We start from the raw sequence: 15,264 nt of genomic DNA, 5'->3' as shown, positions 1-15,264 counted from the left end.
TGACTGGGTCTCCTCATCTTGCTCAGTCTGTAAGTATGATGGCCACTTACAGGTTGATCTCACTGTTGGTCAGCATGGGAGCTTTGACCTGTTTCCAACCAGGGCTGGTTTGTCTTTCTTTAGGGAGCCTGCTGCCACCTGTTCTTGGGGGCTCACAATTTTGGCGCCAGACTTATGTGAACACCTGATTGTTGGTTTAGCTCATTGCTACTCAGAACACTCAAGCTCAAGCCATCCACCAACCCTAGTTTCCACATGGCAGGGATTAAAGGTTTATACCACCACACCTGGTTTCTTGTCCCTCCCCAACTCTGCTCTGCTTTTAGCAGGTAACCTTTCCTCCTATTTTACTAGGAAGTTCTGGATTACATATTGTGAATGCTCTCATCTACCCCTTTTTAGTCTTCAAAAACTCTACATTTTCACCCATCCTCTTTTCTCTACTCCAGTCTTAGTGGGTAAAGTGGTCCCTTTCCTTGTTTCTCTACTGATGCCTTTGATCCTGTTCCCTCCAGTCTCCTGGAGTTTAAAATCCTCCTCCTCCTCCTCCTCCTTCTTCTTCCTCTTCTCTCTCTCTCTCTCTCTCTCTCTCTGCCTCTGTCTCTGTTTTTCCCTCTCTCTCCCTGTCTCTCTCCTCTTTGTCTCTGTCTCTTTTATACACACACACACACACACACACACACACACACACACACCCCTTCAGTCTCTACCTAGTGCTTCCTTCTCTGATGCATATGAAGGGTCTGTCCTAGCTCCTGTTTCAAGACCCTTCTCCCCTTGACTGCTTTCACTTTCCCAATACTTGTTCACCCCATTCCTCCTCTTGTATTTTGGCTGCTGCCTCCACCACTCTCCTGAAACTACTCACTCAAAGGTCACCTCTTAATCACCAAATTGGAATGGCCTTTTTTCAGTCTTCATCTTCCTTGACTTTTTTTTTTTAACATTCACCACCCCCTCCTCCTGCATATTCCCTCCTTCAGTCTTTCTTCTCTTGGTCCTTCTCCCACCTGTGTGACCTCTCTTCCATCTGCTGGAGAGGAATGTCCAGGTGTGGACCTCTACTTCTGGGCAGGTAGGTGGGCAGCTATAGCCAATTTCTCAGTTCCTCAGTCCCATGTGTGAAACAGTGGGAACTGATGAACCCAGCTGTGCCTTGGGGGTAGGAGAGATTTGGAACTGGATGAGCTTAGAGACCATCCAGTCCAACATCTCATTTTACATTTTTTCAGTGTGTTCAAAATGGAACTCATTATCTTCTTGAAACCAGGCCGTCCTCCCATCTGCCTTATTTTTGCCCATCCTCTCAGTGACCTGAATTGGAAACTTGAGAGTATTCTCAACACTTCACTCTCCTTCAGGCTCCCTACCCCATCCACTCAGCTTCGAGAGTTTGTGGAGGTCCCTACAACACCTCCTGCATTTCTGGTGAGAAGAGCATGGTGCGGTGATACACATCTGCAGTCAAAGACCCTTAGTCCACATCCTGGTTCTGTTGCTTACTTGTAAGCTCCTTGAGAGCAGGGACTGTCTTTTGCTTCTTTTTGTATCTCTGGTGCTTAGCATGGAGTAGGCACTTAATAAAAATTTACTGGTTACTATCCATATGACCTCAGGCAAGTCACTTAGCCTCTCTTGGCCTCAGTTTCCTCTTCTGTAAAATGAAGAGGTTGGACTAGACAATCCTGGGAAGTCCCTTGTAGATCTAAATGGATGATCCTGTAATCTTATTTCTTACATGACTGTCACCCGACTTCAAGTCTGCCATCATCTCTTTTTTAAATTAAAAAAATTTTTTTTCCCTCCATCGTCTCTTGTTTGGACTCTTGCACCAGCTTTTTAATTGGTTTCCCTCCTTCTAATTTCTCCCCTCCCTAATCCACCGCTGCCTAAATAGGCTCAAACAGAAATCCCTCAGCCTGGTAATTAAGGTCCTTCACAATACCTCTTCAGGCTTACTGTTTCTCCCTGCCATGTATACACTGTGTATTTTAGCCAAGCTGACCTACTGGCCGTTTGTTCCTGCACCTGGGCATCCCCTTTCCCGCCTTGGGGTCTTTGCACAGGCCTCTGAGCCCTTTCTGGAACGTACCTCCTCTTCACTTCTTGTTTTTAGAATTCACACCATCCTTCCTGATGGTCCACCTCTTACAGAATGATAATCTAATCCCCGTAGTGAGTGTTCAGGCCCCCTCAAATTATCTTGCAGTTACTTATCTTTCCGTTTGTATCAGCCTGATAGAATAAGGGGAGGATCTATTTTGTTTGTTTCTGGCTTTGTATCCCCAATGCCAAACAGTGTCTTAAATGTAGTAGGTGCTTAGGAAGTGCATTTTGAATCGAATAGGATTGAAATAACAAACTGAGGCCATGAGAGGGGAGGTTCCTCTATGTAGGGTTAAGTGGAAGAAGGTGTCTTGGCAGGAAGGCCCTCTGACTCCAAATAGAGTGTATTTCCCCCACTATACACCATGCCTAGTCTGCCCTCTCATCTACCCTCCCAGTCCTTCCTCTTCCCTGTTTTCCTAGAGTAATTGGTCCTCTTCGAAAATGAAGGACAAATAACACCACCACCACGAGTAAGGGCTGGTGGTGAATGTGTGCAGGGCACGAAGAGCTTGGGTAGTGGTCAGGAAGGTCCCCCGCCCAAATGTGGACAGCCCTCAGCTATTAGTGGGGATGTAGGGGGCCAGTATATGGACAAAGCTGAGGAATGGATGGTCCAAAGTCATTTGTGTTTGGTTTAGAAAAGAAGCCAGGTGGATCAGGGGATCGACTAACCCCCAAAAGTTTGGCTTAGGTCAAGGTTCACATCCCTGACTTCACCCCCTTTTCCCTCATTTTAAAGGAGGTGGAACTACTGCAGTAACCCACAAAGGATCTATTCTTGAGGGGAGAATCCAGGGCTCAGTCTTGTCATTCTGGGTCTGTAGTCCCAGAGTCTGTAGAGGAATGTTTCTTCTCCTCCAGGAAGCCTATTAAGATTAATCAGTCCTGATGGTTCATTCAGGGGCTTCTTTTTCCTCGGTCCCGTGTGGAAAAATGACCAGGACTGGTGTTTGTCTGTCCCTCCATAAGTTAGCATTCACTTCTCAGTTGTGGTCCCAGCATGACTGGGGATGTCAGTCCTGGGCACACCCTCTGCAGGGGCTCAGGTGTGCCTTATACAGGAGGCCTGATTCAAGAAGTCATCTGGGGGTGGGTGTGCTTGTAATCAGTGGGTGTGAAATTGGGGCAGCTGCCTGAGCCAGCCATCTGCAGCTGTATGGGGGAGGAAGGTTGAACACAGATCCAGTGTTTTGAGCTCTGAGGCTCTGTCACCTTGGCCTGGGACAGAGCCTTGACCCACCTGATCACCCTGGAACCTTGGGATTCCTGGGGATATCTTCAGTCAGAAAGAAGGTGCTAGGCAGGGCCAGAGTCTTTTTCTCAATACCTTAGGGCACTCTTGGGTCGAAGTGGGGAATTTGGGCCAGAAAGGGAGTTGCTAAGCCTGGTGTCTCACTTAGGAAGGGCAGATACCTTTTGAAAAGTGCTCTTAAGCTTAAAGGAAACATGTAATGAATATGGTGGACACAGAAGGGCATGGAAAGATTTACGTGAACTGATGCAGGAAAATAAATGGACCCCAGAAAACTATAGAAGATGACGACAGCCTTGTAAATGGACAGATGAAGCATCATACCACAATGAAAAGGGAAGTCTGCAAGTTACAAAGCACAAGGGTGGCCCCTGAGAAGGGATTGGAGAAGATGCTTCTGGCCTTTCTTTGCAGAGGTGGGGTCTGTGGGAGAGTAGTATTGCATATGTCATCAGATTTTTTTTTTACATATATTGGTTGGTCTTGCTGATTTCTTCTCTTTCTTTCCTTTTTAAAAAATTCCTTGTTATAAAGGATGATTCTTTAGGAGGGGAAAAAGGGAAGGACACTGGGGAAAGTTTAACTGACCTAAAAACAAAATACATCAATATAATTTTTTTCAAATAGAAGGCGCCATCTTCCCTGGAGCTACAGGTGTGTATGTGTGTGTGTGGGAATTGGTCCAAATAACTTTTTATTAAGGTGAGCAGAAGATGAGTCCAGGATTCCAGTAGAGGCATTCCCCAGCTTCTCAAGTGGGAAAAAAGGTATATAATAGGGACTGTCCCTCCCTTCTTTTATGACAGGCCCAGTGACTCTCACCCCAGGCATGTCCATGGGCAAGTCACTTGGATTCTCGGAGCCTCAGTTTCATCATATGTAAAATGGGGATAATACTACTTACTTGTACTACCTGCCTTGCCAGTTGTTTTCAAAGGACAGCCCTTTATAAATTATAAAACATTATAAATGTGAGTTGCTGATATTGTTATAATTACCAGATAAGGGGATGGTGGTGGTGGTAAAGATTCAAGGAAATTTTAAGGGACAAACATTAGAGCATTTTATAAGTGGAATGAGGTAGTGAGTTTTCTGTCCTATGAAGTCTTTAATGGAGGTCTTTCATGGATGACCATTTGTTGGGGATGGTGTAGGGAGAGGTTCCTTTTTAGGTATGAATTGGATTAGATGTCCTCTGAGGTCCTTTCCAACTCTGAGATTTTGTCCACAAGGGGTTTCTTAGGCCAGAGCCCAGTGATGCTAATTGTTTGGGGTATGAGCAGCTTGATTCTGGACAAGTCATTAGATGCTTGATGCCACTGGTGTATTCCCCAAACTGCCTTTCCCTAGGTCCCTTCCACTCCTTTCTCCCCTCCATCTCACCCAGTACAACTGTTTTTGGACAAAAATAACTGTTTTTTTTTAAATCTCCATTTTATTTTTAAATAATTCTGAATTTTACAACAACTAAATAAAATGAGTATTTTCACATACATTGTAGAACGGAAGGAAAGACTACACATAAAAAGCTCACTTCTATTATGTAGAGCTCGCTTTTCTTTTAAATTGTATAGTAAATCCAATATGTAACTTTCAAAGCTGTTCTGTTTGGTTGAGATTCCTTCTGTTCTCATTTTTTCTTTTGAGAACTCTATCCTTACTCCTCTTTCTCTGTCATCTCCCTTCATACCCCACCTCTGCTGAAGAAAACAAACAAATAATAAACTAGAGGGAAGCAGTGGTTCCCCTGCTTCTCACCCTCCCCTCCCCTCTCCTTCCAGCTCTTCTGTCTCTCCCTAAGTGCCCCTTTCCATACCCAAGGCTGAGTCATCTGCAGTGAGGCAAGCCCCAGTCTGTAATGGGTAGTGAGCTGGGCAGAGGGAAGGGATTGTGGGTGTGGGTGTCTGTCTGCCTGTCTTTCCCAGATTTTCTCCTCTTTAAACTCTATCTTGGGCCAAAGCCTTGGAAGCCATTTGGGACCTGTCCCCTAGCTGATGGGATATCCTCAACCTTCTCTGTCCTTTGCTGGCCTGAGGGGTACACCTTGGCCCAAAGGGGAGTCTTGACTTGATCATCTCAGGGCGATGACATCATTCAGACTCTTTCCAAAACTAGAGTAGAAAAGGGACATCATTTCTCCCCTAGAAGCTCACAGCTGGAAGGACCTCAAAGGCAGTCTTATCCAAAATGACCCTGCATAGGAGCCCCTTTCCCAGCAACTGGTTCCCAATCCAGTCTCTGCTTGAAGATAGCCAGTGTGTGATTGTGGGAGAACCCATTGCTTCTCAAGGCAGCCCTTTCCAGAAGTGGACATCTTTAATTGTAGGAAGTTATCCCCATCTTGTCATCTCTCCTTCCCTCTATCCCACATCCCCAGGACTTTTACTCCCTAGAGAGTAGGGGTGAATTACTTTAAATATTATTGACTTGCTTTCCAAGGCCAGAGCTGTTTGCCAAGTACTTATAAAATGCTTTAATTCAGAATTCTTTCCTTTTGTAGGTATGTATACATGTGAGGTCCCAATCCAGTCCCTGAGAAAGCCTTCATCTCTTCATGGTGACCCCACCACCCTACACTAGCTCCTCTAATGGGGCTTATGGGAGGGAGAGTTCCTAAGGGGAAGGAGACACAGAAGCTGAACTTTTTGCTTATTTGGCCCTGTACCCTTCCAGGGACAGGCTCTGTTGCTGGTGGCAAGTTTGTCTTTACCCTATCTACTCCTCCTAAGGGTCTGCTGCTCACTTAAAATCACATTTCCTCAGGTGAGGGGACTTTGACTGAGCTGATTGGAGAGAAAGTGGTTCATCCCTCCATCCATCCCTGCCCGCCATGATGTTTATAAATCTGTCAATATCGAGTCATAGGACCATAGATTTGGAGATGGAAGGAACCTTAGACATAATCTAGTCCGACCTTCTCATTATACAGATGATAAGATTTAGGACTAGAGGTGGGACTTGCCCAAAGTCACTAAGGCATAGAAGAACTCAGTTCTTCTAACTCCAGAAGCAGGGTTTTTCTATGACTGTCCTGTCTTTCCGTCCTTGCTTGAAATAAGAGACTTCAACAGGGCAATGTGACATCCCTGGTGGAGTCACCTTGTTGCAAAGCCTGGGAGGGAGCATAAGGGGGGCAGGCATCCTGCAAAGACCCCAAGGGGCCATGGTGGCCACGCCTCCGATGCTGCCGATGCTTAGAGTTCTGTGGACCTAGGAGCTCCTGGCATCTCTTGCAGATCAGGTAGGACACCTCCCCCAGATTGAGCAGGATGCAGATAACAGCCGTGGCCACCATGAAGTAGGAAAAGATCTTCTTCTCCGTGGGCCGAGAGATGAAGCAATCTACCACATTGGGGCAGGGGTCCTCAGAGCAGTGCACCACGCGGGGCATGTCATAATTCTTATAGAGGCGATGGAAGATGTACAGGAATCCGGCGTCCACGCCAGCCTTGAATATCAGGCTCAGTAGGTAGGTCCACCAGAGGCCTCCTCGCTTCTTTCCTGGGTTGCCATAGAGGGGCCTGGCCTGGGGCCCATGCTTTGTGCGATGCCTCCGCTCCCGCTCCTCCCGGTAGGCTACGTGCATGACCACAAGCAGCGAGGGGCAGGTGACCAGGATCAGCTGCAGGGCCCACAGGCGGATGTGGGAGATGGGGAAGGTGTGGTCGTAGCAGACGTTGGCACAGCCCGGCTGCCGAGTGTTGCAGTCGAAATCTTTGTGGTCGTCGTCCCACACTTCCTCTGCTGCTACGACATACACCAGTACTCGAAATATCAGTACCACCGACAGCCAGACTCGGCCAAGAACGGTTGAATACTTGTTGACCCCACTCAGGAGGCCCTGGAGGAATGCCCAATTCATGGTGTCCGACTCACTGACACAGGCTGCAGGAGATGCTTGTCCCTTGAATCACCTAACGTGGAAGTAGCCACACTTTAGTCCCATCTACTCCTAAATCAGCAGGATACCCTGCATAGTTTAAATGCGGGGATAATAAAAAGATCTCATATCTCAACCTCTTAGCCCACCCAACTGACAAAGAAAGACAGTAAGAATATGTTCTGTCATATATGTTCCCTGCTTTGGGGCTGAGCAAAGGCAGGGAAATTCCAGACACTCTTGTTATGGCTATGAAAATTCTTTCCCTTGCCTTCCCCTTCCTCTTCAGCTTCCTTTTTATGTATTGTCTCCTCCATTATTAGATTGTAAGCTCCTTGAGGGCAAGGTCTGTCTTTCTTTTTCGTATTTATATCCCCAGCACTTAGCGCAGTGGTACCTGGCACATAGCAGATGTTTAATAAATGTTTTTTTTTTTTGGGTAAGGCGATCAGGTTTAAGTGACTTGCCCGGGGTCACACAGCTAGTGTCAAGTGACTGAGGCTGGATTTGAGCTCAGGTACTCCTGACTCCAGGGCCGGTGCTCTATCCACTGCGCCACCTAGCTGCCCCTTAATACAGTCAGTTTACAATCAGTTCTTGCTCCCCTAACGTCTTCCACCCCCTCATCTCCAACGATTAACTCCCATAGCACTGCCTTTCTTGTGAGGGCTTTAGACACACAGACTCGCATTGGTCCAAGAATTCTTAACTTGGAGTCCCCTGGATAGATAGCAGGGGGCTTAAGAACTTGGATGGGGGAAAAAAATGACATCTTAATTTTCCACTAACCTCTAAATGATATTTAATATTTCCTTGAATTCTGAATTTAAAACAACTCCATGATTCTGAGAAGGGATACATAGACTTTACCACACTGGCCAAGGGTTCTCTGACATACAAAACAATTAAGAACATCTGTATGACCCAAAGAACATGAGAGAATAAACTGCTTTTTCTTCCGCTCATGACAATGCCTTAGTGCATGCCAGGCCAAAAAGAAGGGACCCCTGGATTTTTTATGACTCTACTCTTTTTCATTTTCTAGGCAGCTGGAGGCACAGTAGAAAGAATGGAGGGCCTGGAGTCAAGAAGACCTAAATTCAGATCCAGCCTTAGGCACTTCCTAGCTGTGTGACCCTGGGCAACTTGCATAAACCTTTTTGCCTCAGTTTCCTCATCTGTAAAATGAGCTGGAGAAGGAAATGGCAAATTGCTCCAATATCTTTGCCGAGAAAACCCTATGTGGGGTCAAGAAGAGTCGAATACAACTGAACCACAACAGTGCTCCTCTGCCAGGGAAATAGGCTCTGGGATTGCTGCTGAGGTGGGGCCACCCTTGAGATAAGGTGCGGTCCTCCATTTCTCTCCTATTACTTAATTTTTTCTCAAGACCCTCCCTAGCACCTCGTATTTCTTTCCTGTATGATTTGCCTTGCGGCAAATCACGTCACTTCTCTAGACGTTAGTTTCCTGAGATACAAAAAGAAGGGATTAGACTAGATTATTTTAAAGGTCCCTTCCAACTCTAAATACTATGAGTCTATGATGGATCTGGCCGTTTTTGCTCATCGCCTTGGCAAGAATTTCTGCCCAGGTCCTAGATCCACATTTGAGTCCTTGCTCTGATATCATAGCTCTCTTTTGTTCTCATCCAATTTCCAGAATTGCCAGAGAATGGGTAAGGAGTGAACTACGGGAGCTGAAATCATGTGCCCAAAGGATGGGACACAAGTTTGAGGAAGACCCGAGACCCAGCTCTTTTTGCTCTCTAAATGGGCTAATCTTTGCCAGGCATCTCCTGGACCTCTGGTGGTCCAAGCCCAAGCTCTGCGAGGTTTTACTCTGTTTACGCTGGTCCAGATCCTCTTCCTCTGGTCCCAACTCTGTCCCCATATTTCCCCTGCCCCTGGGTAGCTCCCTCTTCCTTGTTACCAGCTCTTAGTCTCAGTCTCCCCCCACCCCGGGCCTTGGTTTCTGGTGTCTGTCCGCCCCACACTGGGCTGTCTCACCTGTTCTGGGCCCAGCAGGCTATCCTCTGGCCCATTTCCTGAAGAGTCGGAGCTCAAATCCGGAGCTGCCACTGGAGTGAGAACCCCCCGGAGGTCTCCTGTCTCTGCCCATGGACCTCCCTCAAGCTTTTGTCCCACTCAGGCACATCGCCTGCCGGGCGGAGCAGCCGAGATACCTTGTCGGGCCAGTGGGTGGTTGGGCAGGCAATACGGGCACTGAGACAGAGCAAACACTGGAGCTTTGCTGCGCTCCGCTCCTGCTCCCAAGGCAATCCGGTAGGCACGCAGGGGCGGGGACTTTCCCATGCAATGGGCCTCCGCAGGTTTTCTGTCTATCAGTTTCGGTTAACTTTAGATTCTGCCTTGGCCCCCAGGGCAGGGAAGTACCCCTGTGGAGAGGGGAATTCAAGTCACTTCAACAACATCTTGTCTTGTATTCCTATGTGTCTGTATTCCAATGACCTATGTTTTCTTAGATTGTTCAGCTGTTACAATGTTCTGTTAGAATGTGAATTAGCTGTGTGACCTTGGGCAAATCTCGGAACCTCAGTTTCCTCCTCATCTGTCCCATAGGGATATTAACACTTTCATTACTGCGGTGTTGAAAGTGCTTTGTAAACCTAAAAAAAAATACTTAAACGTGAACTATTGTGATTATAATTGTCGTCATTACTGGGAATTAGAATTCACAGATTTTCCTTGCTGAGGGGAATATGGAAAGGGGGGAGGAGATAAAATTTGCCTAATGAGGCTGCATTTTGGCCACTGGAAACATGCATTTTGGCCACTGGAAACATGCATTTAGAAGTGGCAGGCGTTATGGTAAAAAAGAAAACACTGTCCTGGATAATAGGGATCTGGGTTCAACCCCTCCCTATGTTGCTTTTAATCAGGGTGACCTTGGGCAAGTCACTAGACATACTATAGAGCGTTGCTGTCTTTTGCAGTCAGGATGGTGGTTCTGGGGGTGCTTCACATGAGAATTAGGCCAGGTTTAATCTAGTGTATCCTATGAGGAGATTAGGGTCCCCAGGGGTCCCACAACTTGGCATCCTTCATAACACAGTGATGAGAATACTTTCACTCTTTCCTGATTGGTTCCTAAACTATATTTTAAGACCCACTTCTGACTTGGTATTTTGAAAGGGGTTCGGGGCTGAGCAAGGTGAGGGGAGCGAGCAGTCATGGTAGTAGGGAGAGGTTGGAGAAGGCTATCCTCCCAGAGTACTAGAAGGCTAAGAGAAGAGTTTCAGGGTGTCAAGAGGAAAGGTTACACAGTGCAGTGGAATGAGCCTTTGATTTAGAGTCAAAAGACCTGCATTCGGGTCTAGACCCTGAGGCTATCTTGCTGAGTGCGCTCCGTCAAGTCTCCTCTCAGATCTGAGCCCCATTTTCCTCATCCCTAAAATGAGAGGCCTAAGACCAGCTGGTCTCTAAAGAGCCTTCTGATTCTCGAGTTCTGGAATTGTGTGAGAACGCCCCAGTTGGGACTTCCAGATTCTAGTTCAGTCTTCCTTTCCTTCCAGGGAGGGAGCTTGAGGTAGTGTTTGCTTATGAGGTCCATTACCTCATTCCTCCAAGTCAACCCACAGCCTCATCCTTTCCCTTCGAACACATCTTAGTGGATCAGTGCATCCAGCTACCAAACAGTGTTTTATTTTTTTAACATTTAATTTTTATTTTATTTTTCTCAATTACATGTGATTTTAAACTTTTTTTTTTTAATTTGAGTTCTAAATTCAAGCAGTTTATCTATTAGGAAGGAGAAGAAACAGAGAGTTCATCACTAGGAAACTAATACAGTGACTGGGGAACCCTGTAGCACTGCAGTCCGAGGAGGTCCGTCTTTCCATCCTGCCTCTAACCGGGCTTATGGAGGTCTGTGGAGTGCATGTGGGGGTGGAGGAAGGATAGGAGAAGAGTTATAGATTAGGGTTGGGCTCCATTATCTTTCAGGTCCCTTCCGGCTCTGATATTCAATGATTCACTAGAACAGCCAGCACCTGCGGGGTAAGACAGGGCACTAACTGTCCCTGGGGCAGGTGAAGCTTGGGGGTGGGGGTGGGGGTGAAAGGGCAGGGCAGGGCAGGGCAGGGCACTGAGGCATCTGCTCCACGCTGCTGGAGAGAAGGAATTTTGGGAGGCGGAAGGGAATGACTCCAACTGGAGTGTGGCCAAACTTGAGTCTGACTTCCTTCTGGGAGGGAACAAGCTGTAGGAGACTTCGTGGGGCTCAGTTCCAAGTGGGTAATGGGTTAAGGGACGTGTGACTGTGAAGGCTGTGGGAGCACGCCGGTGCCTGTGTCCTGTCCCATAATGGCAGAAAGGATGGGTCCAACTGCTCTATTTTCCTTTGGATATTAACACTGTAGGCTAACACTGCAATGGCGTAGGGCAGTGGGGATGGAGGCTTGCTCCCTCAAAAGGACTTCCTGATGGGAAGACATGCAGAGTGTCATCATTACCGAGTTCACCCGTCCTTCCCCCTGTCTGTGACGCCTCCTTTACTGCAGGGACTAAGTGTAGCCTTTCTAGATGAACCACTGAAGGTCTCCCCACCCAAAGGAATTTATGGCACCCAGACAGGGAACCTTGGCTCCCCACCAGTCTGGTCCTTGGTCTTCATTCAGTGCCCTGCCCTTTTAATTCTGTGCCCAGTGCTGCATGGTGCCTACCAGTGCATGTGGCCTTCTTGTCCAGGCAACTCTTTATACCATGGTTTTCTTCACCTGGTCTCGGGGGGAATCAGGAGAAAAGGGCAGAAGGGGTGGCTTGGGGTCTGTGCCCAGGAAGATGAGGTCACCCCCAGTCAGCAGGTCCTTCTTGGCACCCCTTCTTCTGCCCCTCCGGCACTCCCAGCACCTCTTGCTGATCAAGTAGCCCAATTCTACCAAGTTGAGCAAGATGCAGATAATGGCAGTAGACACCATGAAGAGCGTAAAAATGTTCTTCTCTGTGGGCTTGGAGATGAAGCAGTCCACGGTATGGGGGCAGGGGTCCTCGCTGCAAAGGACCACGTGTGGGAGCATGTAGTTGCGGTAGAGACGGTAGAACACGTAGAGGAATGCTGAGTCCACGCCGGCCTTGAAGACCAAGCTGCAGACATAGGTCCACCAGAGGCCTCCGCGCTTCTTGCCTGGGTTCGGGTAGAGGCGACTGCAGCCTTCGCCCACCTTCTCCCGGTGTCTCCGCTCCCGGGTCTCCCGGTAGGCCACATGCATGATTACGAGCAGCGAGGGGCATGTGACCAGAATGAGCTGCAGGGCCCACAGGCGGACATGGGAGACAGGGAAGAATTGATCGTAGCAGACGTTGGAACAGCCTGGCTGGCGCGTGTTGCAGTCGAAGTCCTTGTGGTCATCGCTCCACACCTTCTCTGCGGTCACCAGGTAGACCAGCACGCGGAAGATGAAGACCAGGGACAGCCAGATGCGGCCGAAAGCTGTAGAATACTTGTTGACACCGCTCAGCAGTCCCTCGAAGACGCTCCAGTTCATTGTCCCTCAATAACTCGGCTGCCGCTGCAGGGGGACAAGATAGGAGTTGACCAGGGAAGGCATGGGTTGGATCAGTCCGGGAATGGGTTTTCAGGCCAGATGCTTGGAGGGAATTATTTATTCTTTTCTAAAGGGGTCAGGAGCGGGGGCTCAGCGAAGGGAAAGGACATAAGACCTAGAGTAGGGAGACCTGGCTTCAACTCCTAGCTCTAACATTTGCTCTCTTTGAGCCTCAATTTCCTCATCTGTAAAATGGGGGTAATAATATTCCTATTTCTTACTTCACCGGGTAGTTGTGATGAAAGTGCTTTGTAATCTTGAAGCCCCAAATTGATATGAAATGTTAGTACTTTTATTACATGCCTGGCTGAGTGCTGTCAACTCTAGAAGAGGCATCTCCTCTGGGCAAGACCCCAGGGAAGGAAGGAGGGGATGCCCACACAGGTAGGCCCTAGTTAAATAAAGCAAGCCCAAATGATAAAAATTCTGATAAAGAGAAATGGAGGACAATGTGATTGTTCACTTTAAAATAATTACTAGGTGGTTTCTTCAAGTAATTAATTTTATTACTTTTACAATGACTGTTCATAGAAATCCAAAGTAAGATTAAGGAACCTAGCTATTGTGTTAAGTGAGGCATACCTGCTGTTCACCTACAGAAGTTTGCTCTGGCTCAGACTGCCCTATTCATTGTAATCCAGTCCAGGGTCAGGCACTAGGTCCAGTCAAAGGCCTAACAAAGCCTAATGACAGCAATGTGATGTGGCAGAACTAGACTGGAATTTAGAGTCAAGAGGACCTGGGTTGAAATCCTGGCCTGGCCATTTACTCCTTGGGTGACTTCTCTCTCTGGGCTTCAGTTTCCTCCTCTGTAAAATGAAGGGGTTGGACTAGATAACTTTTATGGTCTATAATCCTGAAATGATGATACTTCTTTCCAACAGGGATAGAAAGTTCATCAGATCTCTTTCTCCTCTGTCTCAGCCTCAGTTTCCTCATCTGAAAAGTGGAAAGTTGCACTACCTACCTCATAAGGTGAGGCAAATCGCAAATCTTTATAAATCTTAAATAGGATGGGAATTGTTGTTATTATTAACCCACAAGGGAGCTAGGTGGCAAAATGGATAGAGCACAGAGCCTGGAGTCAGGAAGACTCATCCTCCCGAGTTCAAATCTGGCCCCAGGCACTTATTAGCTGTGTGGCCCTGGGTGAGTCACTTAACCCTGTTTGCCTCAGTTTCCTCATTTGTCAAATGAGCTGGAAAAGGAAATAACAAACCACTCCAGTATCTTTGCCAAGAAAACCCCAAACCGAGTCACAAAGAGTCAGGCACCACTGAAAGGACTGAACAACAGCAGTCTTGGGTGTCAGCAGGGAGATATATTAGCAAAAAGAGTTTCCAATTATACAGCTCCAATTAGACTCCCACTCTATTCCTGAGGACCTGAGCAACCTGGGGCAGGCAGATCACTAAGTAATAACGACCATTTCCGCAGCCCTTTGAGGCTTACTCTTCCTTCACAACAACTCGCGGGGGAAGCGGAGGAGTAGGCATCGAAGATATTATTGTCCCCATTTTACGGAGGAGAAGGTCAGACCCGACACAGACACTTGGCTTCAGAGCCGGGGCTCCCTAAAAGGCTACCATGTCTGGAATGCACTTCCTCCTTCTTATTGTCTTCCTTCAAAACAGGAAGGTGCTCCCTTCCTGGTTCTCCCAGTTATTCGTGGGGACCATCTTTATCTTGAAATTACTTTGTATGTTACCTAACTGTATGACAGAGTTGTGTCCCTTCCTAGTAGATCGTAAGTTTCCTGAGGGAAGGGGCTACTTTTTTTTTTTAATCTTTGTAACCCGACAGCAGCTTCAATTTACGCAACACATTTAGGCATACAAGAGACTTTACAAATATCATTTCATTTGATCCTTGAATCAGCCTTGGGAAGGTTGTGTCTTTCAGTCATTTTTCAGTCGATTTTTGTCATTTTTGGCAGATACTGGAGTGGTTTGCCATTTGCTTCTCTGGCTCATTTTACAGATGAGGAAACTGAGGCAGACAAAGGTTAAATGACCTGTCTAAGGTGACACAGCTACTAAGTGTTTGAGGCTGGATTTGAACTGAGGTCTTCCTCAGTCCAAGTGTGCTCTATCCACCGAAGCATCTCTTGGTATCCTATTATAGTGCTTTACACATTGTAGGTGCTTCATAAATGTTCACTGAATTGAAATGCAATGTTTTTTTCCACTCCAGTATGCTGCTTTTCTGGGGCACAGTTTCCTCATCTGTAAAATGAGGGGGTCTTGACTAAATTTCAAGCTCTTCCATCTTGAAATCCTGTCCCAGCACCATCCTCATTTACTATTGGGTAGCATAATGTGACAGCTAGAGCTCTCGGCCCAGAGTCAGGAAGACATGGGTTCAGATATTGACTCTGACACTTATTAGCATGAGTCCCTAAGCTAATCTCACAGCCTCTCTGAGACTGTTTCTTCAGCTATTGAAATGAGAATTTAA

General features: G+C 47.2%; 2 protein-coding genes across 2 annotated transcripts; both read right to left on the bottom strand.

The window, feature by feature from the left end:
- Positions 1-5,808: 5,808 nt before the first annotated feature.
- On the bottom strand, positions 5,809-9,575 carry LOC110206387 (gap junction beta-4 protein). Its single transcript, XM_020983717.2, has 2 exons — positions 9,251-9,575; positions 5,809-7,275 (listed from the first exon to the last, which is right to left on the bottom strand). The coding sequence occupies exon 2, from the start codon at positions 7,221-7,223 to the stop codon at positions 6,426-6,428; it is 798 nt and encodes a 265-aa protein (XP_020839376.1). The 5' UTR covers positions 7,224-7,275; positions 9,251-9,575; the 3' UTR covers positions 5,809-6,425.
- Positions 9,576-11,851: 2,276 nt separating this feature from the next.
- LOC110206388 (gap junction beta-5 protein) lies at positions 11,852-12,747 on the bottom strand. The gene has a single exon (XM_020983718.2). The coding sequence runs from the start codon at positions 12,745-12,747 to the stop codon at positions 11,959-11,961; it is 789 nt and encodes a 262-aa protein (XP_020839377.1). The 3' UTR covers positions 11,852-11,958.
- Positions 12,748-15,264: the final 2,517 nt, after the last annotated feature.

The sequence above is a fragment of the Phascolarctos cinereus genome, unplaced genomic scaffold (assembly GCF_003287225.1).
Source record: "Phascolarctos cinereus isolate Bilbo 61053 unplaced genomic scaffold, phaCin_HiC Scaffold_726;HRSCAF=1367, whole genome shotgun sequence".
NCBI classification, from domain to species: domain Eukaryota; kingdom Metazoa; phylum Chordata; class Mammalia; order Diprotodontia; family Phascolarctidae; genus Phascolarctos; species Phascolarctos cinereus.
This window is presented reverse-complemented; position numbering and strand designations above follow the sequence as displayed.

What these genes read in the sequence shown, in the direction of transcription:
- LOC110206387 (XM_020983717.2), bottom strand. Translation starts at nt 7,223, where the DNA reads ATGAATTGGGCATTCCTCCAGGGCCTCCTGAGTGGGGTCAACAAGTAT.
- LOC110206388 (XM_020983718.2), bottom strand. Translation starts at nt 12,747, where the DNA reads ATGAACTGGAGCGTCTTCGAGGGACTGCTGAGCGGTGTCAACAAGTAT.